At 45.9% G+C, this 27,301-nt stretch overlaps 1 protein-coding gene and 1 non-coding gene across 16 annotated transcripts in view; one reads left to right on the top strand and one right to left on the bottom strand.

The window, feature by feature from the left end:
• SLC39A11 (solute carrier family 39 member 11) overlaps positions 1–27,301 on the bottom strand; it is a 351,831-nt gene that overhangs the window by 109,733 nt on the left and 214,797 nt on the right. For all 15 annotated transcript variants that reach the window (XR_010384562.1, XR_010384564.1, XR_010384565.1 and 12 more), the window contains one exon: positions 2,228–2,398. Coding sequence is in view for 11 of the 15 variants with exons in the window: in XM_064495589.1 (XP_064351659.1) it covers positions 2,228–2,398 (171 nt within the window). In the remaining 4 variants the exon portion in view is untranslated. The remainder of the gene's footprint in view (positions 1–2,227; positions 2,399–27,301) is intronic.
• Positions 22,847–22,953, top strand: LOC116157972 (U6 spliceosomal RNA). The gene has a single exon (XR_004142204.1). It is a non-coding gene; the product is annotated as a U6 spliceosomal RNA (small nuclear RNA).

Below are 27,301 nucleotides of genomic sequence, written 5' to 3'. Positions count from 1 at the left end.
GTGAGCATATGGGAACGTACAAAGGTCTCAGCAGATGCGGCACGGGATGGGGTCCATCAGAGGAAAGTTTATTCCCAGGAACTCAAAGCCCATCACTATGAAATCTGGATCTTAGAACACCTTTTCGTTCTTCAGGGAGAAACAGAATCACCACGGGACACCTCAAGCCAGTACAATTATCTTGTTTGGCTCTAAACCCACTGGACAGACCTTTATTCTTTTTCAACTGGTTAAAGAAGGAGTCTTAAATGGCAGAATGTCAGCCACTAGCTACTAAGACTGAAAAGACAGCAGAAGCAACTCCCTTCCCTAGCATTTAACGGTTGGGAGACAACTGTGGAGGTTTTCTGAGCTGCCCTCTGCAGATCCCTTGTCCTCCCACTGAGCTCTTTCAGACGCTGGCAGCGAATGTGACCGGACCCTTCCACTTTGGCAAATCCACTTTGGTCACGTTTATGCATTGGGGTCCCTTGAGACTTCATCTCAAGGCATACTGAATAGCAAGCTCTGGAAAAACACCCAAAATAGTTTATTCACAACCCAAAGGGAAAAAGCCAAGAGGGAAACAAGAGAGAAACATGCCAAAAAAAAAAAAAAAAAAAAAAAAACTGGGGGCAAAGCAGCCTATACAATTATATGATAGAAATTCCTAAGATCAAGACAGAAATAACGGAGGAAAATGCTTCTCATCCAGCGAGAGACCTGAGCTTAAAAAGTAATTGGACACTCGGTGTTTTGACAGATTTCACATACATACTGGAATATACAACACATTGACATTTTCATTCTTTAGAGATGACTAAAAAAAATAAAAGTCTTCATTGTACAACCAAAAGAATTTCAAGTTACCCACATAAACTTGCTTTCTCAGGGTCCTTTGATTCCACAGTATTGAAACCAGAAGATAACACAGCAATATCTAAAAAAGCTTCAAGGAGAGACGTGTGTGCCTCTTGCAAGCTTTGCCCGCTCGAGTCTTTGCTCTTGCCCTGGGGCAACAGGAGGACACTGGGAACTCTGTGAGGACTCCGCTAACAGGTCTTCTGGGGCTGCTCCCTGAGCAAGGTTATCGCTCTAACTTGAGTCCCAAAACTATGAAAGATGGATCAGAATGTTTAAGAACTCAAGACTGAAGACGTCAGGAGTATTATGAATGCTCATAATGGCCCAAATATTGCCTTTAATTATCAAAATAAATATAGTTTATTTTGTAACAATTTCCCAGTCATCTCGGTAGTAGCATTATCCCCACTTCACAGATGAGAAAACCAAGGCTCAGAGAGCTCAAGTAATTTATCAGGATAAACTAGTCAGTAAGCAGTAGAGCTAAAATTCCAAGGCGTAACCCACAGCTTGTAACTTATTTTTTAAATACTATCTTTATAGTTTTTTATGCTTACTTGTGTATTCTAGTTCCTCTAAATAAAAATGTTATTTTTTGAAATACAACACTATTAAATTATTTTCAATTAAAATAAATCCAAAGACACAAGACAAATTACTCCAAAATGCTAAAAAGGAGAGGACTGGTAAGGACATCTCGGAAAGATGTCCACACAAAGAAAGCAGGGAAGGCAGGTATCAGCGTTAAACTGCACTGAATTCAGTACTTTGAAAAAGCATTAAGAAGGGGTCTGGGATTAACAAACACGCATTACTATATGCAAAACAGATAAACAACAAGGACCTACTATATAGCACAGGGAACTATATTCAATTTCTTGTAATAACACATAATGGAAAAAATCTGAAAAGAAAAACATATGTATGTATATATATGCATAACTGAATCACTTCGCTGTACACCTGAAACTAACATCGTAAATCAACTACACTTCAATAAAAAAATTTTTTAAAAAAGCATTAAGAAGAATCAGAGACATTCCACGTTTACGAAAGGTGCACTCCACGGCAATCTGGGAATGGTTAGGAATTTATGCCCAAATGACTTGGTATCAAATACGTAAAGAAAGGAACTCATAGGTGGAAACTGGAGAGTGAGATTGTTTTCAGTGCCTGGAACAGGAACTTTTAACGTACAATAATCAATCTAGAGCAAGTAACCCAAAAAATAAACTCAAGAAAGATTTGCACTCCCTCCCTGAGACCCCCTGGACAAAGGACCCGCATCATGACTTCCCCGGCCTCTTTTCCAGCTAGGCAGCCAAGCTGACAGAGCGGCTTCACCTTCAGACGGGCGGCTGGACCGCTCCGGGCAGGACCTCACCTGGGACGTTGTGGACGGTGATGGCCAAGATGAGCAGCGCGATTCTCCTCCAGCTGCTGCTGCTAGGCTGCGTGGGGTTTCCTCGAGAGGACATGGGAGCTGCGGGGCCCTCGGGGAGGTCGCTGGCCACCGCCTTCTTCCTCTGATACGCCTCGCCATTCTCACTCTTGTCTGAGCACAAAGAGAGGGATGGAAAGAGAGGGTACTTTGAAAATGGGCACGTTAGTGCTTGGACAAGCAGCGGCTAGACAAGGCTTGCTGGACTGGGGTAATGTCTGTTTCCTAACTTTCTAATGGACCCTGCATGCTTCTGTTTGGTCCTTCACACCTTCGTTCATTCACTCACTCGTTCATTCCTTCAACATTCATTGAGCAGACATTCAGTGCCCAATGTTTGGATACTAAAAAAGAGTAAAAAGATGAAAACGGGGCATCTCAGCAATATCTACTTAAGAGAAGCCGTCCCGAGCAGTGACTCAGGAGCACGGACTCTGGAACCAGGCTGCCCGGCTCACGACCTGACTCGGCCCTTCATCAGCTGGGGGGCGCGAGACTAGCCGTCTAACTTTGCACCTTAGTCTCCTGATTTATAAGCCGGCATAGCACGACCCCCTGTGCCTCGGGGGTTCTGTGAGGATTAAATGAGAGACTGCACGGGAGTGCTCAGACTGTACAGAGCGCTTACGTGTGGACTGTGGCTGTTGTCACGGGTCCCCTCTGTCCCACAGCCCTACAAAATTTCGTATCGGAGGTGAGCCCGCCTCTCCAGGTCACAATGACTCAGGGGGAGCCAACTCAGACGCCGGGCTCGGCCAGTCAGAGCCTCTCTCCAGGGGTGGGGGACCGGGATGGGAAAGGACCAGGGGACTCCAGCGTGGGCTCTAAATCCGGGAAGATCACGTGGTGCAAGGGCAGCCATGGCTATCGTGTAAGAACAGGGATGAGGCAGCAGCTGGACAGATAGAAGGGAGAGGATGTACAGAGACGAGCAGAGACGGAAAATCATGCAGCCAGAGAGACAGACAGACAGATGGACAAATGGCAGCCTGGTGCCGTAGGACAGTCTGACCTTCACGGGCCAACTACAGCATCCAGACCTTGAGTTTCATGAGCTAACCTGCCCTTTAAAAACCCCCCTTTGGGGGGATGGGGTGGGGAGGGATAAATTGGGAGCATGGAATTAACAGATGAACACTACCAAAATATAAAAACAGATAACCAACGAGAATTTACGTATAACACAGGGAACTATATTCAGTATCTTGTAATAAACCATAATGGAAAAGAATTGAAAAAATAAAAAATATAGACATATACAAACATATAGGGATCACAGAATCAGTTCACTACACACCTGAAACTAGCACAATATTGTAAATCAACTGTACTTCAATCAAAAATAAAATAAAATAAAAAATAAAAATTCTCCTTTGGGTATATGTCTGAAGGGTGTCATTTCTTGGGTCCACATTATCCCAAATCCCCAGGGTCTCCTGGGTTATTTGTTGATTCCTAACGGAGGGAAATCGCCTGGAGCTGAAATACAGGAGGGCGAGAGCGATGCATGGCGTGGGCGGGATCTGTGAGAGGCTTCCTGGAGGAGGAGGGTCTTGAGCAAATCTTAAGCACGTGGTGATGCAAATGGAAAGAGTCTCTCCATCACCTGAATCTGCAGAGCCTAAGTCAGAGGTCACAGACAGGCCACCAGAACACGTTTGTTGGGGTATCCACCATGAGCAGGGCAACTCTGCAGCCCAGTTTTGACTTGCTGTCCCAGGGGGATTATGAGGGCCCCCTTTCACTGTCAAAAGTGTCCCGGTTTGGATGGTGAATTTTGCGGCTCCCCAGGTTGGGGGGGACAGCAGAAGCTTTACTGATACTCTGTTCTCTTGGGGGACACCCCCTCCGTAAGTTAACGGTCACCAACTGGAGGGGTGGAACTCCGCGGTATCCGCTTCCCTTCTCAACTGACGGAGCAAAAGAACCCTCATCCCGAAGCTGAAAGTTGCAGAAAATTTTTCCCAAAGTCAAATTAAGACACTTGGAGGACTCCTCCTGGCCCTGACCCCAGGCGTCTGGTGCGGCCTCGCCCTACTCTTCGCTGTGAAGCCAGGCAAGCGTAGTTATTTCATCCCCTCGGGTGCTTCATGTGAAGACCAGAATCTCACCACCTAAACTGGAGCAGACCCTCGATTTCCTTTTCAGATGAGCCTACCTGAGTGGAATATGGTTTTACATATCAAAAATATGAAAAGAAAATAAAACCTACTTCTTTTACAAAGTTATGATGTTTGTTTACTCAAATCAAGCCAGGGCAGCTTGAAGAATAAGAAACAGACAGCTGGGTGGCAACTCCTCCTAGGCAGTATTTGCATGAGTTGAAGTTAAACACTCACTGTGTGATGTCTCCCCCAGTGTGTGCATGTGCACATCTGTACGATTACCACTGGGTACCATCCTTCTGGCCCCAGGCGTCAGACCGTCTTTCTGTGTGTACGCACAGGTGTGTTTCTGCACACACATGGAGGGGAATGTTTTGTACATTTTAAGCTGGCAATACCTGAGCACTCAGGCGGCAGAGGTTGGATGGGGAGTTGAATCAAACACATGAGATAAGCTCATAAGCACTAAAGACACAAGCAAAGCAGGCCGGAGTGTCGTGCAGGAACGACGCTGCACTGTGCTGGAGGGCACTGAGCCGTCTCCTGGACCGGTCAGTGGACACCCCCGTTTCCGAGGGCCCTGAACACACAGCCCTGAGCCCTGGATGTGCTCCAGTGAAAAGCTGGTAGGGATAGGAAAAAAAAAAAAAAGCCTCTTCCCGTTGGGATTTTATCATTGAAGAGAGGACAGACAAGAAACACACACATAAATTCCTTTACGTCTAAGGGACAGGAATGAACACTCTCTAACAAGCACCAAAGGCTACATTTGTTTTTGTCAATGTCACAAAAAAGAATCCAACTCTGAATCTTCTGCAAATGCACAGAAAGCGACGGAGATGAGGGTCCCGTTAGCACATTACAGCACCAAACATACGACTAATAGGAACACCAAGGGGCATAAAGAGTTATTAACCGAGGTAAGGACGCACAACTCGTCTTGGGGTCCCGACGTGTGAAAAGTGACGTTGCTGCCTTCCCTAGTGGGGAACTGGGGGGTGTGAATGCCTGAAGCACTCAAGAAAGTTAAAAAAGCCACCGTTTGGTGACAGCCACCAATGAGTCTGCAACGAGGAAAATTAGTCCAAATACGTCATGACAGAGACTACGGATGCATCCTGAGCCAGGAATCGTCTTGCCTCTCCCGGGGAGGTGGCTAAAACCACTGCACACCGTCAAGGAAAATGCCAGCGCCATGGACAAAGGATGGCTGATTAACGGAGGCACTGGCCAAGCACCTATGAGATTTCCTGAAAGAGGAAGAACGGTCTGGGCACTTCTCAAGTAGGGTTTTGGCAAAGAAGAAGGACATTTTGGGGAAGGAGCAGCCGGTGTCGGGCTCAGAAACGAAAAAGGTCGTCAGTGACACGGGGGAATAGGCGATACCAAGAATTTATTCTCAGTTAATCCTCAATCCTTACACGAGCCCCATGCAGTGGAGTTCATTCTCTTTAACAAAAGGGGAACTTGAAGAACAGAGAGGTGGAGTAACTGGTCCCAGGTCACACAGCCGGTGCAAGTTGGATTCAGGAATCAAGCCGGGTCCTGTGCCTCCAGAGGCCACCTCTGACCCAGGTCGACCAGGGGGTGGACGGATGGACTGCTGACCAGCTCCTTTGCTCACCAAAAAAGGTAGGGAGAGCAGTCACCGCAGTGACATTTAGGAGCTTGAAATCCCAGACCTTTAGTTCAGAGAGAGCCCCGTGAGCTCGCACTGCGTGACGCCAGAGGCAGAAAGGGCTCCGTGGAAACCTCGTATTTATAATCACTCCCGCTCAGAGACAAACCTGAAAATGTTTCATGAAAACACTGTTTCCAAACCCACTAGACCTACTATTTTAAGTGTCAAGCAGCTGTAAGTAGGAAATATTTATTAACGCCAAGCACAGGACACAAGGTTACAATTCTTTTAGGAAGGTGGAAAGGAAAAATTTCAAAGCTCCTCATTATCAAAACCTTTCTTTTTTTTTTTAAATTTAAGCTCAAGCATCTATGAATCCACACAAAGAAGAGACCCAGTGCTGAGGCTCAGCTCGTCACCCCGCCACTTCACCCTTCCCGGGGAGACACCCCATTGCTGCATTTGAGAATGAGAACCACGGGGGAACAGACAGACCAGTCCAAGGTTCACCTTTTCCCGCTGAATCACAGGATGAGCTTATTGGACACACTGGCTTCCCTGCTTTCTTCTCTCCCAAACGAGGGGCGTGATTCTTGTCCCAAAACACATCATACCACATATGATGGTGGGCACAAGCCGGGGGTGGGGGTGCCCTAAGACAACCCCTCAGGGTCTGACTTCCTCCCCTTGAAGTGAAAAGCCCTGATGTCTCTAGATCAGAGGCCCTACACTATTTCGGATCAGTGACGCTTTTGAAAGTGTGGTGATACTTACTATCCTCTCTCAAACAACAACAAAAATACACCAATAATTTTGAAATGATGTTTGAATCCTTATTGATTCAAGGACCTCTTCCTGAGAGCACCTCGCTAGATAAATGCCACGGTGACCTTCCTTTCATAACCCATGGGCCCAGTCTCACCAGGGGCACAGGATGCTGGCTGCCCGTGTGATGATGTCACCGGCCAAATCTAATCGGCCCAGCAACGGGACCTCAGGCCTTCAATGGATGCGGCAACGCTAATGAACAGACCGCCAGCCACCAGAGCCTTAAAAACATCCCCCAGATATCACTGGAGATGATTTGGTTGAATTAGCAGAGATAGGCAAATGATCATTTGCTAAATGCAGGAAAAAAAGTCCTTCTTTCTAAACCCCTGTTATGAAACACAAAATAAAGAGCAGTCAACAATCTATATATTCACCGTCTAGCTACACACAAACAAAATCAAAAGGCTGATCAAAAGCAGGGAAAGAGGAGGATCCACTGACTTTTTTTTTTTAATTGAAGTAGAGTCAATTTACAATGCATTGCTAATTTCTGGTGTACAGCTTAGTGACTCATTTTATATACATATACCTATGTACATATACACCCATACATACACACACGTGTATATATACCTTTTCATATTCTTTTTCATCATAGGCCATTACAAGGTATTGAAGATAGTTCCCTGTGCTCTACAGTAGGACCTTGTTGTTTCTCTATTTCATATATAGAATCTATTCACTTATTTTTCCCCTTCCTTCTTGTTTCCCAGAGAATCAGAATAACGTGAGGGGGGAAATTCAATTATCAACATGAGTGTGACAATGTTTGCTAAGAAATTTGGTTCTGTTTCTTTAATCATTTATGGGATTGGCACAACTTCCTTTATATCACGAAGGCTGCATCTGAAATATTGAACGTGAGATAATTACTCAACATTGGTTAGTATCAACCTCGGCATGGAGAGGAACCAAGGCCCATGGTGGATGCCCTTCTTAGCAGCACACGGAAATTTAAGAAAGAGCCAGAGTGGTTCTCTCAGTCTTGGTAGAAGTCCCCTCAGCTTCGAGACATCCAAAACTAAAGCCTACTTCTGTCTCTAAAGCGATCTGCAACTCTCGTACTGTTTCCTTTTCTGTAAAGCTGTAAATATAACCACATTAAAGACTGCTCTCCAAAGAGAGTCACCAATATCCTTAACACATTGACTGCCTTTTGTCCCAAGCCCTCGTCCAGTTTGTGCACGCTGATGTTTTGTATGTTTGCAACGAGTGCAGACGGTCAAGAGAACAGATGCCCGACCACACAGGCTGCTGTGGGATCAAGGCTCTGTCAACCACAGGACTGTGGGTCTGTCAATCATTAGCCATAAAGGCTTCAGGCAAATGCTGTGTCCATGCCTCAGTGCCTTTGCAATAAAATAGGTTTCACAACCTTATCTACTTAGTAAGGCTGTTATGAGAACTAAAATACATTTAAAGCACTTGGCATGGCACCCTGCACGTGAAAAGTACAATTAACGTTAGCTGTTGCAGTGGATTCTGCGTCTTAAGACACAGTTTCGGGGGGAGGATAGAACTCAAGTGCTAGAGCACATGCTTAGCATGCACGAGGTCCTGGGTTCAAACCCCAGGAAGGAAGGAAGGAATAAACCTAATTACCTTCCCCTAGATAAGTAAAAATTTAAAATTTAAGAAATACAGTTTCATATTCCACTCGTTTTATTTAAAACTACAGAAACATTTTCTAAATTTCTTAGCCTCTGTGACTCTAGTTTTTAATGGCTCCAGGGCATTTTGCTTAGTTCCCAGCCTGTCATTTGCAAAACCACTTTCTTTTTTTTCTAAGATTGACTCATCACTCTCTTGCAGATGCTAAAAGATGCGGTGCTTCTCTCTTGCCACACGGGGGCATACTCCTTCTGCTCCCTCCAACCCAGGATGGGCACCCACCCGGGGGACATAAATACCTCCTTGACTTCATGCACTAATTCTCTGTTGCATGGCTTCATGATTCATCTTTACCACTGGAACTTGTAAAAGGGGCTGAGCTATCCCAGGAAACAGAGCTTAGCACGTGAGGAAAAAGTCCTATTGCAGTTGAGGGGTGGGGATCTTTGTGCAAAGATCCTTAAATCTTTCAGGTGCTTACTTGCTTGTTTGTAAGTAATTGTTGACCAACAATTGGTTTCCTAAAATTTAACGACAATGGAGCTGTATCACACGTGCGTCTGACAAATGCAGATGCAGACAGGTGCATCTGAAAATAAACAAGAGAAAACTGCCTTCATTTACCCATCACTCCCTTTCCACCTTCCAGTGCTGCCTCTTCAAACACATTGTGGCTTCAGTTTCTCAAGAAAGCAGGGGCATTGGAGAGAAAAACAAAACAAATTCATTCTTGGCTTTTGATCTTCTGGGGGTGGGGATGGGTGGCGGGCAAGACTGGTGCTTTAAGAGAGAAAAAGGATTTTCAAGGGGGTGATTTTGACTCTTCAACATCTTGCCTTGAATGCTGTCTTTGGAGCCCAGTGGGCACTTGAGACGTGACCCACAGTCAGGAACGGGGAAGCGGGAGTGCTGTAGGTTGGCGATATAATGCACTCTTCTATTGGATAAGGGATGGTGGAAAGAGGGAAGGAAAAGTGATGCTCATGGGGAATTCCCTGGGAGAAGTCTCTTACGAGGCCACCCACTCAGGAGTGTCCTCAGATCCTCCAGAAACCCTTGTAAACACCGACATATAATCTGCAAATGTAAAATCCTGGCATAAAACTGCCAGCAGGACATTCATATAAATGCCATCAATTTAATAAGTTTAATGGGTTTAACTGGTCAAGGCAGGGCTGATCAACTATTCAATCCATCTTGCCATTGGGCAAGTGCCCCCATACAAAACTCTCCTTCCAATAATCTCATTTCTGATTAAAAAGATACAAATGCATATTGAAGTAACCTTGGGAAACCTAGAAGTGCACAGAAGGAAACTGAAATCACACATAATCACATCAGCTAGGGAAAAAAAAAATTTAGAGTTTGGTGTATTTCCTTCCATGCTTTTTCATGTGGTTTTTACAGAACTGAGATGATCTCATTACACAACGGCAGACTATTTCTGTTCCCACTAAACATCCCACAAGCATTTTCCCCCATATGATTAAAAACCCTTGTAAGCATTTCAAGCAATATAAATTACTATTTACGTTCTCACCCCACTGGGCATTTAGGCTATTTCAAAATTTTTCTTCCCTATAAATACCACTGCAAAACTTTTAACCTATAAAAACAATCAGAGATTTGTACAAAGTTCCCAGAAGTTGAACTGCTGATCGAAGAGCCTGGATGCATGTGTCTAATTAATTTCCGGAAAGGCCATGCCATTTACAGTCCCCTGAGCAGAGTCTGCAAGTTCTCCTCATGCTATTTTTTTTCAAGTCAGCCTGAGTATTTTGCATTTAAAAATAAATGTATTCAAGGGGGAGGGCAGAGCTCACTGGTAGAGTGCTTGCCTAGCATGCACAAGGTCCTGGGTTCAATCCCCAGTACTCCATTAGAATAAATAAATAAACCTAATTACTACCCCCCCCCAATAAATAAATGTATTCATTTGTGGGAGAAACAACATTTCTTCTAATTGGTAATTTCTTTGACCACAAGCGAAATCGAACCTTTCTCATAGCTCCAGGCTTATTACTTTCCTCTTTTGTGAAAGGCGGTCCTCTGTCCAAACGAGGCCTCTTGATGAGACAATGATTAGCTAATTCCTTACAGACACGAGTAATTTTCCTGGGACCCACTTATGTTTGTCGGTGAGTCAGGACACGGAGCTGGGAGCAGCAGGCACCGTTATCCATCAGACAGACGAGTCCGCCTGGTCACGTTGGAGTTTCAGCCTCCATGCATCAGATTCCTCCTTGACATCCCTCAAGACAGCAAAGTGCCTTTTAAGAAAGGAAGAATCATCTGCTTCATTTAAACCACTACCTGGGATGGCCCCGAAAGCCACTTTTCCCTCTCAATATTGAGACACCACCCTTTTCAAAGGCGGAGGGTATCAGAGCTTCTCCTGCTTTGGGAGGCTTGCTCCTTCCCACACCCTGGGACTGTGGTGAGCCGCTCGGCAGCTCTGCAGACAGTACGCACAGGCAGACCTCGGAGACATCGCGGGTTTGGTGCCAGACCAGCACGATGGAGCAAGTATCACAATAAAGTGAGTCCCACGAACTTTTTGGTTCCCCACCTCATAGTCATGTTTACACTATACTGTGGTCTGTGGGGTGTGCAATAGCCTTGTGTCCAAAAAAATACCTTAATAATACTTCATTGCTAAAAAATGCTAACCGTCCTCTGAGCCTTCAGTGAGTCGTAGCAGTAACATCACAGATCACTGACCACAGATCACTATAACAAACACGATAATAACGAAAAAGTCTGAAATATTGTGAGGGTTACCAAAACATGACATGGAGACAGGAAGTGAGCAACTGCTTTCGGAAAATGACACTGATAAACTTGCTTGATGCGGGGTTACCGAAAATCTTCAATTTGCATTAAAATATGCAGTATCTGCGAAGCTTAATGAAGCAAAGCATGATGAACTGAGGTATGCCTCCACAGCAAAAAAAAAAAAAAAAAAAAAAAGAAAGAAAGAAAGAAAGAAAAATCTAGTTTGGGCAGGAACCTTGCTAGAGTTTCTGGATTTAGCAAATAAAAAGACAGGGTGCTGAGTTGTATGTGAATTTCAGATAAAACAGAAACTTTCTGTATAAGTATATCCCAAATATCACATGGGATATACTTATGCTTAAAAGTATTCATTGCTTATCTGAAATTTGAACTTAACTGGGTATCCTGTATTTTAACTGACAGTCCTATTTGTGCCCAATTTAAGGTCTGAGTTCCAGGGTGGGGAAAAGTTGGGCAAACTGATTGCTCTCTCCTCTGAAGGCAGCCACACACTTGTCTCAGTGAAAAAAATCTTTCAAGGATGCACTCCCTGGGTCATGTATAATCCAGGGCAGGAAAAGATTCCATTAGAGGCCAGGGAAACTTCATGGAAAGATAACTGAAGTATTCATTATGCTTAATTACTAATCTTTAGGCAGAGAAGCATCTGGGGTTTAAGAGAAATGATAAACTTATTTATAATCTTTGTAACCATAACAGATGTGTCTGCTTATCATTCTAATAATCACAATCCACACAGTTATCAGAGGGTCAAATGCTGTCTGTGTAAGAAGGCTGATTAAATTCCCCCGTCTTTTCAGTCAGTATCTATTTTCCAGACACTGTAAGTAAGCCATGACTTACTTTTGATGCTTATGAATAAGCAACTGCTTTGCGACAACACAGAAACAAACAGATCTGCATCACTGGTAAAAATTAAGTGTGCATCAGAAGAGATGGGTTCACTATTAGCTAAAGATTTCTCATCCGTTAAGCAAACCACCCACTAAAACCTTGCCTGTTCCAAATAGCTAAGTGAGGTAATAATTTCTACTCTCAGTCAAGGGAGCCAAGACTTCCAACAAGATGAAAACGCCTACCTACCAGGTCAGCTCTTCTACTTTAAAGGGACAAACAACCATTTTATCACCAGGAGCTCATTCCTGATGAATTAACTGTGCCCTGAAAACAAATCCCAAGTGGACTCCGGAGCTGTCTCTGCAGTTCTTAGCTTATCCTGCACATTACGTTCCGTCCAAATCCCCTGGTCAGGAAGAGACCGTCGTAGCTTTTTTTATTCGAGGGAGGGGGTGTCCCCCAGCAGAAGACATTTCCTTCAAAGGAGTTCCAGCACCCTCATTAAAGAAAGGATGTTTTGGAGAATTGAAGAATGCTTACAAGGGCTTTGCAAAGGACTTTCAGCTTCTCCGGGAAAGATGGTGGCTCCTCGCTTGATGTACACAGTTGTAAATTACCCGGTCAAGGTGGAGGCATCCCAGAGGATGACAGCACCTCTTTCAGGGCCCGTGTCCAATTGCTAATATTAACCCAGCAGTCATTTGGCTCGTGTGCACCTTTGACATAATGCAGCTCTGCCACCTCCTCTAATTCTGAGAATAAAGGTGATTAGCCTGGACCACTGCGTCTCCAAGTGTGGAATGAAGACCACCCACTGGCAGGCATGGTGGGAGCTCCTGAAACAACCCACCCTGGTAGCTATTAAATTAGAACCTCTGGGAGGAGGGCCCAGGAACCTGCATTCTACAAGCCACATGCCCCTTCACTCTCACCCCAACGTAATTCTGACAAAGACTAAATTCTAAAAATGGATGTTTTAGACTGTCCAGCTACAAGTCAATCGAGGTACTTTCTCTGTGCTTAAATTCACTTCAGTCTAAATATTACTGCCTAACTAGGAGTCTCAAAGAAGTAGACGGGGCTTTACCTGACCCTGAGTTACAGCTGAGCACCTGAGGACATACAGGGTTTTTTTCCCCAATGCAGTGGGAAAGGAAAGGAATTTGAGATTAGAAGGTGAAAAGGAATTGAACTGTCTTGATCGGAGCTATCATTTCCTTTCTTCAAATAAAAGTCCTTTTATTATTATTTTTTTTTTTAATAGGATAGGAGCCACCACAAGGAAATGTAACCACCGGCAGAAGACTTGAGAGAAAAATAAATTCCTTCCAACCAAAACGCTCTCTCATCTTCCCCAAGCGATATAGGGTCTAAATATAGGGACAATACAGGGTCTAAATCAACATGATGCCTCTCTATTTATAGCTAGCGTTCCCTCTCTGATCCTAGTCAGAACATGACAGTATCAATGAAAACCTCTTAGCTGCTACAATCAAGAGAGTATACGTGCGGCCAGTGTTAACAAACAGCATGACATTCTGCAAATGACAGTGGAAAAGAAAGTCTTTCTTGTGTCAAGGGCCGCAAAACTAAAGCAAGCACGCTGCTTTTAAGAAGCTTTACGTGAGACTCAAATTCCACAAATATTTCTTGGTTTAGGGATTGTCTTGCTTGACTGGATGCAAACAACTGATGCTGGATCGCAGGATAAGCGCTGGAGAGAACAAAAAAGGAAAGAACAAGACAGGCACGGACGACTGAAGCTTTGGGGTGTGCTTTTTGTCTTGTTACAAGAAGGCCAGAGAGCTGAGGCTTCACCCGGATGCAAAAGAGAACGGAAGTCCGTGTCCAGCTTCCGTAGGAAGAGTTTCTCGGGCACAGTCCCCAGTGGTGGGCGACAGAAGCCAGCTGGTTCATCAGAAGGGTCCTGAGGGGCTCAGGGAATCAACCCTGGAAGGCCACAGAACCCCGCCTGGAACGCAGATGGGGCCCAAGGACCAGGATTCCTGCCCCGCCCACAAAATGCCTCCGCACGGCCCTCAGGGTGGTACCTCTATCCCCAGCACCCCAAAATGTTAGCCACTCCCTCTCTGCCATCAGGTTCATCCAACTGGCTAAGCCAAGGTCACCCCTAGCTGCCAGAGAGGCTGGAAGTCCAGCTTCTGTCCTGAAAGGCAGGCTCTGTCTTCCAACAAGACTCGAAAACTGGGGGGGAAGGGAGAGTCACAAAATGGTCAAGGGATTCGGGAGCCAAGCAGCTGGCAGGGGCGGGTAGGGAAAGTCCGCCGCAGAGCTTTATTCATGTCCTCAGACATCCAAGTCCTCATGTCTTCAGTCCATGTTAAACTTGCACCAGGTTTTCCTCTCTCTTCAGAAGACACAATGAAGTAGAATTCTCAGGCCAACTCTATCTCCAGTCTCCTGCACGTAACCCTAGGGAAGTCCCAACCCCTAAAGGCCTTTGCTTCTTCCAACCGTGAATGAGCTGAACTAGACCGAGGCCGGGGCCCCTTCCAGCACTAACCTCCTGTGCTTCCGGAGACAGCCTCCCACACGGCTGGCCTGAATAATCACCCCACCCTGGCGAGCAGGAGAGCGGCTGTTTCCAGGGCCAGTGTTTCTAGAACTCTGCTCCAGCCCAAGAAATGCCCCCAAGATGAGCCTCACAGACAGCACGTTCCAACCCTTCATAAAATCCGAACATACCCTAAAGGAGGAGCGAATTCATTTGCCCCCGAGGCATCAACATCTTTGGTGCCCTCAAATAAAAGTGTGATTTTCCCTTAAAAAATATATTAAAATATTTTCTGACAATGCCAAAATTCCCACCCATTATAGGAAATACAGAGTCAGCACAATGAAAAACAAAAAACCATTCACCCCCGAGAGGTGAACACCTTTAAAAATTCCTGACCATCTTTTTTATATTTATACTGTGTGGGTATAGCTGCACGCACACACACATATTCATTTTTCAAACTGGATCATACTATTTGGAAACACGATTTTACACAGCAGTAAAGCGTGAACATTATTCCACACCATAATATATTCTCCCGTGTCAATGGTTCAGACGGGCACCATGCAGAATTTCCAGCAGCCAAACAGAGAACTAAGAATTCATACTCCAGATTTCTTTCCTGGTCCAAAGAAAAGATAAGCTTATTGACCGAATCATTTCAAAGTCAAGCACAACAAATTAACTTCCAGGCCTCCGGTGAGCTTTGGTGTTTAGAATAATAATAGCAAGCAGGAGACAGGAATTAGAAATCACCACATAAAAATCAGCCAAATGCTGGTCAAACATAAAAGGGCCCATATTTCTTGTTCTGACACTTCTGTGATGGAAATGTGGTCTTTGTGGGTGGTTTCTAAGTCCTTCTTTCTTCAGGCACAGTTTAAATGGTCTATGAGGAAGAACGTGCGAGTGGCCGGGGGAGTCCTTTTGCAGCTTGACTTTCCATAATATTTCACATTTTTTTCACTGGATCATTTATTTGTTGTCAGTTTGCAAGGCCATCACCTCTTATATTCACTCACGAGGGAAGGGCTGGCGCCTTGCTCACAATTTTATCTGTGGTGACCGGCACAGTGCCGGCACAGAGGACGTACTCAAATATTTGCAGGGTGAATACAAAGCCGGTGAAGCTCTTTCCCAGAAAAATGCCCACACACATCTACACGGAACGTTTTGCACATAGTTTCAAAGAGTTTACAGTTTTATTTAAGGTGAAGACCCTCCACCCAAAATATTCTACCTATGGAAAGACCAACACTGATTTATCTAAACATCTATTTTATGAACATCTAGGTCAAGGATCAGTAAACCCCTTTATTTTATTTTATTTTATTTCTTGCAAAGGTCCAGATAAGAAATATTTCAGACTTTGCGGGTCATTCTGTCTTCACAGCAATCACTTAACTCTGTCATTAGAGCACAGAGGAAGCCAGGGAGAATCCGTAAATGACTTGGCCCGTCTGTGTTCCAATAAAACTTTTTTTTTTACAAAAACAAATTTTATGGATCTGGTCGCAGGCTGTACTTTGCTGGCCCCTAATAGAGACCACTAAAAGCAGGACTTTTAAGATCTCTCTCTTCATCTTTTTTTTTTTTTTTTTTTTTTTATGGTTGGTGGTCCTCATGAGATTATTCCAAAGCCTTCCTGGCCTCTGAGAAATTGAACTGCCTAGTTCCACCCAGCGTCTGATGGGGACAATCCAGCTACGTGTGACTCACAAGAGAAGTCACTGGTCAGCTTGACTAATTCTAAATAAGAGTTCAAGGAGTGACAGAGCACCACCTTCCCTGGAGAAAGCATGCTAGCATCCTCGTGCTGTTCACACAACGCCTTTTCATTTCATGTTTGCTTTAACATTTGCACCAAGCCTGGTCTGTCCTCACCTCCAATGCTCCCTGAGCCCTGCGTGGCCCATTAGGATGGGCCTGGACTTGATAACCATGATTGAACTTGAGTTCAGTGCGCCTGGATTTCCAGGAAACACTATGCAATCAATGGAATTAGATAAATCTCCTTGGGGACTTTTTTGCATAGTAACCCTATTGGAGATGTTGTCTTAACTAACTTCTCACTCACAGAAGGCTGACTTTAACCTAATCTTTACCAGGAGACAAAGGGGAAAAACCAAAAAGGAGGGAAGTCCAGTTCCATGGATAGTAAATGACAACCTGAAAAAAAATGATAATCTAACTCTCACAAGCTTATACCACCACCAAGCCCCCATGACACACGGCAGCCCCAAAGGAAGCTGATGCTCTTGCCTTACAACCTTCTCTGTGCCCAATTCAGGTTTAGCTCTCACTGCCCAAGTGCCTGTTGTGGACCACGCAAGGGCCCAGACGTTTAGCCACCTGGAGAAGTTTTCATCTTCTTTAATCCTAGGAACAACTTAACAAGGTGGGTTCTTTTAATTCCGTACCTATCCAGGTAAGGAATGGGTTGGCTCTGGCCCTCTCCCAACATTCTTCCTTCCGAGAAGCTGTGCCGCCATCATTCCCAGCTCTGCCTTCTCCTTGTAACTACCGGGTGGGTGTGGAATGCTTCTCCCCCAGTCCTCCGTTCCAGGAGGACGGATTTTCCCTTTAAAACTCTTGGCCTTTTGTCCTGCCCTTCATGCCTCATGGGAACAGAGGGAGTTTCTTGAGATGTGAATTTGGGGGGAGGAACCAGATATGGATGCTTCAACCCCTTCCCTCTTCCCTTGAGTGTCAAGGTGCCCATGGATAGCATGACTTCTGGTCTAATCTCCCATGCAGCAAGGTGCCCATGTGGCCCCAGACATGTCTGAGCTGGTGGGCCAGTGGGCCTAATTCTGCACTCACCACCACGAATCCCACTGCTGATGCACACCTAAGCTCTTGCCTCTCAGCCAGTCTTCACTGGCAATGACGGTGATATTTTTATTTCCATCTGCCTCCTCCTTCGCTTCTTACAGTTGATTCAGAATTCAGACAGAGAAGACTGTGGTGTCCAGCATTAGACCTCTCCGGGTCCAACACCCAACCCTAAACCTGCTCTAGTGTCCAGGCCAGAGTGGCCAGTTCAGGGGTGGACTTATGATTCAAGCCAGCCAGTCAAAGCCCTTGGGCTATGCATAATGCCCATGGGCCCTTCCCCGTGGACTGAAGTCCAGCCACACCACCAGACACAAGGGAGACACATCAGGTGGAGAAGGCACCTCAGTGGTGCCACGTTCCCTGCTCTAGACCTGAAGCCTGATTTCATGAGCTTCCAGAATCCTCCCCACTAATAAGCCAATAAAAGTCTCTTTGGCTTCAGGAGTCAAGTCGATTCCTGGCATCAGCAACCAAAAGAAGTCGGACGGAAGTAAGAGAACGAGGCTCAGAGACTGAGTCATCTGGCTAAGGATGGCTCAGCTACAAAGCAGCAGGACCGAGGGTCACACCCAGCTCTCCTGACTGCCAGTTTGGGGCTGTTTCCACCAACCACACCACCTCAACCTCCTTCCCCTCCAGCCTAGCCTCCACCTCCTCTAAAAACCAAAATCCCCTCCATCTACTAATTCTCGGAGGCATGTGGGGCACAAACATTTCCTTCCACCACACAGATGCCTCAGGAGGCACCTGACCACCTTGCCCGCTGCAGCTTCGACACCCCCCGTGCTCACTCCCAGGTGGGGACAGGTTCTAGGGAGAGTCTGCCTGCTCTGGGAGCCCTGTTGTCAGAGGCATCACTGAAAGGATTGAATTGGTGCTTCTGAAAACTGACTTCATGTCATAATCATCTGAGGAATAAAAAAATCCAGATCCCCAGCCTCAGCTGTATTGACCTGGCATCTCTCAGGGAGGAACCTGCCAGTCAGCACTTAGGAAAGGCCCTGGGGCGGGGCCAGTGCAGCTGGTCTGCCAGCTGGACCACACAGCATCGGAGTCCCTCCCAGCAACAGCCTCTGAGACTGCCCGTTTCATCAGCCCGCGCTGCCAGGCACCCTTCCAAGACCACCGTCACTGGAGCGCTCGTGACCTCCAGACACCAGGACAGTCTCAGCTCACCAGTCTCACCCTGTACTTTCCAAGCCTTGCCTGGTCTCTGCAAGGACCCTGTAATTTCAAAGGAATTAGCCAACTTCGGGTGACTGTTAGCTCTGTAGGCTTCACTCCAGGCTGCAGAACAAAACAGACACGAGAGCAAAGAGGACTTAAACTTGGCCTTCAGGCCCAAACTGAGGTCCACCTTCTCACCCAAGGCTCGCTGCCCATGCAAATCCCCAGTTCCTTACAATGGTCTCCTGGCCTGAGTTCCGGCCAGATTAACCACTCTGCCCCCGAAAGCAGCTGATCTCCTTGACTGGGCCAGTCCTGGGCCCTGGTCACTCAGATGTCAACCCTGTCCAAAAGCCCACCCGGAGCAGAGCACGTTCCGCTGAGGAGAGAGGCAGGGTGGACGAGCCAGCACAGGTGTCCCCGTCTGCCTTCCTCTTCTTCTCCAGAAAGCAAGCCCTGCTTCACCACGACGGAAAGCTCCCAGACATTGGCCAAATTCAAGAAAATCACATGAGGGGAGGGATAAACCAGGAGTCTGGGATTTGCAGATACACGCTACTACGTATAAAATAGAAAAACAACAAGGTCTCACTGTGTAGCAGCAGGAACTATATACAGTGCCTGTAATGATAAAGAATATGAAAAACGACGTATCACTGAATCACTATGCCGTACAGCGGAAACTAACACAACGCTGTAAATCAACTCTACTTCAATAAAGAAAGAAAGTTATGTTACCAAAAAGAAAAAAGAAAGAAAGACAAGAAAATCACATAAAGAGTAACAAAGGATGATGTGGGGATGGGGCAGGTGGTTGAGCTGCATCTCAGCAGAGGAGCTTACTAACCAAGAATAAATTCCAGGAGATGATGGAAGTCCTGGGGGCAAACGGCACAGCAGTGGACAAGGATCAGCAAAGTCTCTTTTCTGGGGGCGAGGATGCAGGTCATCAAGAAGCATATTCTGCCACAGAGAACACACCTGCATGGGGCAGGAGCCCTGCATTCTACTCAGTGAAAAAGAACCCCCGTGTTAGCATGACCTCCAAAGCTTGGAAGCCAAGTCAAGGCCCTGATGGACGTTCGTAGGTTAGGTGGGCCCATTTCCAATCAGCCTGGGTTTATAAATAAGGAGAAATTAGAATATCATCGAGATGCAAATAAACTTCACATTATGTAAATGCCGCTAAATATTTGTCTCTAAAGGTTTGTTTTCTTCATCAGTTAAATATTTCCCCAGCAATATTTTCATGCTATTAATCTGTTCGGGAGAAAAACATTTCAGACAGAGTGCAAAGGTAAATTTCAGCACGGCTACCCATGCTGTTAAGAAAAAAAAAAAAAAAACCACACAACTCTATGAGAACAGGGTCCCAACTAGTGAAGAAAAGCCACTCTCCCAACCTCGGTGCTCTCCGTGAACAAGAGCACAGGTCACACGGATGACAGCAAGCTTCTGCTGAGGTCTGACTAGCAGGTGGAGGGTGGGGCGTGGAAAGGAAAATCCCCGGGCACCATTAGAGAAACACGGCGGGGAAATTCTTGGCAGATCTGGCACGAGTTTGCTAGTTTTGCCCCCACGTCCCCACTCTCCAGATCAGCAAAAGTGATTTGGACACAGGGGCTGCCTGTTTCCCCGGCCAGGATTAATGGGGAAGAAAGCCGCCAGCTACCATGGCTGTGAGTCCCAGAAATTTCCCTTTTCTCGCCTTTCCAGCATATGCATCTCTGTGTGTGTGTGTGTGTGTGCGTGTGCGTGTGTGTGTGTGACAGAGACAGAGACAGAACACACGTGAGCCCACATCCAAATTATCATCAATGTGTTTGCTTTGAGGGGGTCTGGCAGTTTCTCCCAATCTCCTGGGGGGACTGTCAATCAAAGCTAACAACAGACTGTGGGTGTGGGCAGGCGGGGACAAGGTGGACAGGCTGAGTGGCTGGCGGTCTGGCTGCAGGCGTCCAGTCCTGCAGGAGGCACACAGCAGGGAGACCGGGGAAAGCCCCTGCAGGCTCGCTGGCACTTTCCTCTTTTCTCCCCTCTTCAGGCTTCTCTCTTTCCCTTTTTTTCTGTCACTGGGGAGGAAAAAGCAGGCAAGAGTGGTTCTGGGGAAATGAGACTCTGGGTTCACTCACTTTAAAGGCGCCGTTTCCCCGGCCACCCAAGTTCACATCCCAGTTCTGCCATTTCCTGGCCACGCATCTTTGAGGATGTCATTTGGTAACCACCCCGTACCTCAGTTTCCACGTTTGCCAAGCAAGGGTGATAGTATTACCCGCCCTCAAGGACAGCTGTAAGAGGTGATGTGGGGGGATGTGGGGGCCCCTGGTGGGCACACAGCAAGTGCCACACAAACCACATCTCAGCACTTCACATCCCCAACTTGCACTGCATTTATAAAAATATAAAGGAGAGGCTAATGGCGTGTCTAGGACACCTAATCCATTCGTAACGTAAATCAGAAAAGCAGGGGGTTCGCAAGGGAGGAGGAAAAATTAGATGGTGATAGGATTTAGTGCAGAATTTTCAAGAGCTGTCCAATCCCAACTGTCCAGCGGGCAGAGCAGAGCCGTGCCTTGGCCGTAACATGGACACTTTTCAAAATTCCACAACCTTGTTGACATTTTCAACTTTCAGGACAGATCACCTATTGCTAAAGATAATAGAGACTTTCTGTTAATAAAAGGAGAGGGCTGGTGCCCTTTAAGAGGGTCTATTTTTGCTTTGGAATACAAAGTCACTTTTTCTCTCCCTTTTTCTTTCTTTCTTCTTTTTTTAAAAAATAGACTTACCCATCTAATGTAGTTGACTTAGGCTCACATCATGCCAGTTTGCACTTCCTGAAAAAATGTTACGACCAAGGAGGTGGGAGCAAAGTAGGTCACTAGCTTCCCTGAAGCATCCTGGCTGGTTGCTTATTATCCAGAGAAAACCATGATACACAGATACATATACAGGCAGGTGGATTGACAGATAGACAGACATACACAAATACATGCGTGGTCTATATAATTTATATAAATAATATACCTGTGCTATTTCATTAAGCCATTATATTTCCTTTTTCAGGTTAATTTCTTAAATTATAAATATCTATAATTTAAGAGACATATTTATCAAATATATATGTAATATTTTTAGAACTCCACCTTGGAAATGGAAACTTAGCAGCTTAATGAAATGGCATCACACAGCTAACTGCCAGGAAGAATTAAGCACTATTCTTTACTCTCTGGATTTGACCATAAACACAGGCAATAAGGGGAAAGAGCCAGGAGGAAAATGGGTTTCTAAAAACTAATCAACCCAACAGAATGCAGCTCCCAGCAAGGGAAACACATTTCTTTCTCTGCCGTTTTTGGTTGAGATTTGGCGTCTTCAAAGGGTGGCTGTCTTTGGGTAGCAGATCCAGTGGGCACTAGGCAGAGACGTGCACCTGCCTTGGCGGGGGCTCCACGTGGACCCCGGAGCGGGGAGGCTGAATCCTGGAGGCCTCTGCTTTCTGAGGCAGAAGCGCTGGCTCAGTCGGGAGGCTGACAGGCAAAGGTAGCTTTGCTGACCTGAGGTTGCTTGGACTCAGTGGAGCAAAGGAAGAAATTGGTTCTGAGACAGCAAGAATAAAAGAAATTAGGAAGCTGATGGAGTGGGACTTCTCAGCGAAATCAGTGTGGGGTCGAAGGAGGCCACCTCATCTCATGCTCAGGAGTGGACTCTGCCTGGTGAAATGAGAAAATTTAATGGAGCAGAGTGGAAACGCTTGCCAGGCTGGGAAGACACTTTCTCATGCTGTTCCTACTTAGCAGCCACAGGGAAGCGTGAAGGATGGCGTGCTTTTTAGTGGGGAAACATATGCCATCCAGCAGAGGTCCAGAGAAGGGGAGAGACGTGGCTGGTGAGAGGTCTGTATGCTTCAGCTTCAGCTCAAAGCAGAAATGACTTCCTGAAAATGAAGGGACGTTCAGATGATTTTCGACCATTAATGCAAAAAAGGACCACGGGGCCGGAAGACGGGGCATCAGTCATCCTCCCACCTTGTAACTCATGTTACACAAGGTGGCTGGGGAGGCTGAGGCCTCATGTGTACAGTGGGAACAGTCTGTGAGTGGCTGGATGGTAGAAGATCCTAGCTGAGCCCAGGCCAAGTTTAGAATCTTTCATGGTGGTTCTCAAACTTGAGCATGCCAAAATGAATGAATGAATAAACAAAAAACAACAGAAGATCACCATTTAGGGAGGTTTTTGTGGTCATTTCGGCTGCACATATACCAAAATTGGAAAGATACAGAGAAGACTAGCGCGGCCCCTGGGCAAGGATGACATCCAGACTGCTGCAGCAATCCCTATTTTTAAAATAAGAAATTATGAATTGTCAACCAAAAAAAAAGGTACAACCTAAGAGTTGAGAATTATGTTTTATTTGGCGGACTTGCTGAGGACTTCCAGCCCAGGGGCAACCTCTCAGATCACTCTAAGGGACTGCTCAGAAGATGGAAGGGAGGAGCCAGGATATATAGGAGTTTTGCAAACAAACAAACTTACTAACAAACAAACAAACTTACTAACAAACAAACAGGTAGTTGGAACATCAAAACGTTACTGTTAATTAAAGAAAAAAAGACATCTCAAGTTAATGAATTTTCTATGTAGGGGAAGATGCAACAGTCTGGGCTCATTGAAATAATTCCTTTGATGTGCACCTTAACTCTCTAGGGTCAGTATCCTGGGTTTGTTTGTTTTTTTTTCCATTCCGAATCCCCTCAGGGTGCAAAATGAGGGTGGCTGCAGTGGCTGACAGCTTGATGGCTGCAACATCCTTTGTTTACTGATGTGACGGGCGACATTCTTTGTCCACAGAATCAAAGGGCATAAAATTTCAGTTAAGCAAGATGAACAAGCTCTGGAGACGTGCTGCACCACACTGCACCAGCAGTCAACAGTAACACAGAGCGCACTTAAAAATGTGTTAAGGGGGTAGTTAGCACATTAGTATTCCCATCACAATACAGTAAAATTTACAAGGAAATATCACCTAAATAACTTTTATAAAAAAAAAGACTTTAAAAAAATTTTAAAGTGAGGATTCGTGGAACTCATAGCAGACCTGGGTGGGCTCGGGAGTCTGCAGGCGTGACAGGCACGCCAGATGACGTAACTTCGGAGAGGAAGAAGGATCCAGGAAAATACAATGGAAACCCATCAAAGCGGACTCCCAGGATTGCTCTGTCCAGCCCAGATTTCTTGCCAACTGCTTACTGAGAATCCTCCCTGGGGGGTCTGACTATCATTTTGCTCCCTTTGCACTGAATGGAACACATCACCTTCCGCCCAAAATGTGTTCCTCCGCCTGTCACTGCTCTTAGGATGACAGAATCCATAATCACTCTGATTTACTAAACCAGGAACATGGGAACAAATGTCAGTGCAAAGCCCATGGAACCCACACTGAGAAACCCTGTTCTGGGAGGACCCAAAGGAAACCCACGGAGGAACCCTGGGTGAGTGAGTGCCAAGGGGAGGTGGCATGGAGGGGTGCTCTGCCCGTGGGATAACTGGCCAGGCCTTCGCTTATACAGTCCCTGAAGCCAGTCCAAAGCACGTGACCAAGAACAGAACATCCGACCCAGACAGAGCTAACCGGCACTTTTCTGGAAGTTATTAGACTGTAGGGTTTACCCACATTAAACTCCCTGAAGTAGCAAGTTCTCCCCTGCCCACCAAAATCTGCCCACCATTAAGTCACTGCAGCCCCCAGCCTGCAGAGAAGTCAGGGAGCCTGTAGGAACGCTGGTACCAGAGGCAGGTACCCGGGATGGGCTACAGAGAGCAGTGCGCCTGCTGCCATGGCAACCCATGATTAACCAGGGATGGGAGAAATGTGCTCGGCTTAACTGAAACCCAGGCAACGTTTTAACTCAAACCCTGAAGAAGTTAACGCTCAGTTGGATTTTCTCCTGCCCTCTCCCCCACCTCCTTTCTTTTTATGTCACCAAGTGGCTTTAAATCATCTCCTCCCCCCACCCCTAAAAAATCACCTCCAAAGATGAGGCTTTTGATACAAAAGCTTTTGATAAGCTTTTTGATGAAGCTTTTGAGCAGGATTCCCTCTCCTACACCACGTTCAAGCACAAAGCAGCCTAAGATGCCCTCTTCTCTGTCTGTAGCCTCTCCATCTCAAAGGACATTCTGTTTGCCCAAAAGATTCCTAGGAATGCACTGGTTTCCCCATCACTTCCTCGCTGCAGGAACCCAGGACAAATATTCTCACACTGCAATACAGACGGACAGAGAATCACCTAGAGAATTTTAAAAGGCAAATTCCCCAGTCCCATCCCAGGAGAGGGGATTTCAGCAAATCAGAGGTAGAGCATAAGCATTTGTATTTTTTTCTAGCACCACAAGCAATCTTGATATACATAGATCAACACCCACCCTGTGAGACCTGTGAACCAACAGGTTTGGGCTTTTCCCATAGATTGATTTGTCCTTCATAGGGCAGGCTGAGCTCAGCAAAAACTGGACATCTGATGGCCTCCTGCTTGCCAAATAAGCCACAGACTGGGAAAAGGTTACAAGGAGACCCCCCTGCTCCTGCAGTGAGAGTTCCCTGACACACGTTCTGAGCATGACAGACGCACGTGGAAAGCACGTCCTAGGATCCTCACCATCAAGGCACACCTTCTCCACACTGCAAGGTGGAAGGAAAACCAGCACGCTCAGAACCCCAAAATATTCACAAATGAACTCACCCACCACTTATAAAATGAATCCCCACTCAAAAATTTCCCTCCCTGCCTAACAGCTTAACAGAAGTCCTAACCTGCCTCGTAGTCCAGTCTTGAGGATCGTGAACATCTGCTTGTATTTTCATTTTCTTGTCAAATGCATGGAAATGTCAAATCACAAGTCTTGAGAAAGATACAAGCTCGTGATACTGATGAAAGGCTCACTGCCTGGCAGAACCTGGGACCCACAGGACCTGGAGAACAACTGAAGACAAGAGGGAAGCAGGAGTGTTTTGTACATTTAAGTTCCTGCTCGAGATATGTCGGTTTCCAGCAAGATTAAAGATGAAGATAAAACCAAAATCTCCCTCCACAAACACCTAGAAATGATGGATGAAATAAACAAACCAAAAAGGTTTCAAATGCACATCTGAGCATGCAACCAAGAAAGGGAATCATTCATCATAAGGAAGCTAGAAACCAGAGCCTAAACACCAAAACCAGTTCAGACGCTGCCTAGGGACTGACAAGGGTTCCAAGAATAGGTTCTGGGTGTTACCGTCCAAATGGGGCAAAGATGAGGCCTTGGGTCACATCAGGCAAGAGATGAAATTCTATAAATGCAAGAGTCATAAAATTCTGTCCCTGTGTGGAAGAGTGGACTAGAGGGAAAAAAAATCCATCCAGCTGCACAGAGAGACAAAAAAGCCAATCACATGTTCTACCTGGTCTCTGGAGGGGGAAAAAAAAAAAAAACTTGTAAAATGAAGACCTGGAGCTTATACCTTGAATAGGTCAGAGTTCTGAGTTCTTGCTTTCTGAATGGACTGGGAAACCCCAGCCTGGACATCACTGTAAAAATGGGTCCCAGGCTAACGTTACTGCAAAGGGGTCTTAGAGAAACAGATGCAAAACTACTCTGAAGGGTCTCCCATGACCCAGGACCTGGGAATCCTTAAGGAAAAGTGCATCCCACTGGTGGAAAAGGATGGTTGCTAAAGTGTTACATAGCCTAGGAGAAAACAACACACTACGAATGGGAGCCAGTGGATGCACGTGCATCTGAAGGGGGCACCCCAAGTTAAGTGCCCCAGTGCTGTCATCCCTGAGTCGCAGTAGTGGAAGTAAAAAGCAAGCAACAGACAGCATTTTCTGACTAGGGAGGCCCTGGCATTGATCAAGAAGTCCATCTGGAAGTATCTGGGATTACAAGCCAGATTCCTGTAGGGAAGGAAAAAAAAATTTCCTATACCCTCTTAGGTTCTGTGCTTGGGGGCCTGGAAATTAAACTGACAAAGACAGATTAACAAGAGAAAAACTAACAGAGCTTATTAACACATACAGCGTGCATCCACATGGAGGAAGCTTAGTGATGAGTAACTCAGGGGTGGTTACAACTCTGGGCCTTCTGGGGCATCTTAACAAAGAACAACAAATTTGTACAGAAATGTAAAGACCAAGGAAAAGAGACTTAGGCTTTTAGGAATGACAAACTGGGAAGGTCACTATATGGGGGAAGTGACAGAAGACAAGGTCTGTTACGCAGATTCCTCTCAGTGCCTTCTCTGGGCTGAGCAGAGTCTCTGGGGAGTGAGGAGTCCTTCTGCCTTTCCTGGAGCAGTGAGGGCCTCTTTCTTCATTTCATGTTCTATTTTTAGGTAGAAGGAGAGAGGTCAGAGAGCCCTTCCTGCATCTGCTGTTTCTCAAGTGTCTTCAACTCCAAATAGTTAATATGCCAAAGTAGCATATTTCGGGGTGGTGGGCTCTGATCCCCCAAATTCTCAAATACCAGTGTGCATGTTAAATATGGAACCCTGGGCTCCTTTCCGCCAGAATCTGGTACTGAAAGCCAGTAGCAGATTCATTTTTTTAAATGGTATTTATAAAAATTGATTTTCTTACTACAGAAAGAGCATAAAGAAGAAAAGAAAATGATCTGCAATCCCACGGCCTGGATAATCCCTGCTGACATTC

This window comes from Camelus dromedarius, chromosome 16 (genome assembly GCF_036321535.1).
Source record: "Camelus dromedarius isolate mCamDro1 chromosome 16, mCamDro1.pat, whole genome shotgun sequence".
Lineage (NCBI taxonomy): Eukaryota > Metazoa > Chordata > Mammalia > Artiodactyla > Camelidae > Camelus > Camelus dromedarius.
Note: the sequence above shows the minus strand (reverse complement) of the source record. Positions and strands in the feature narration are given on the sequence as shown.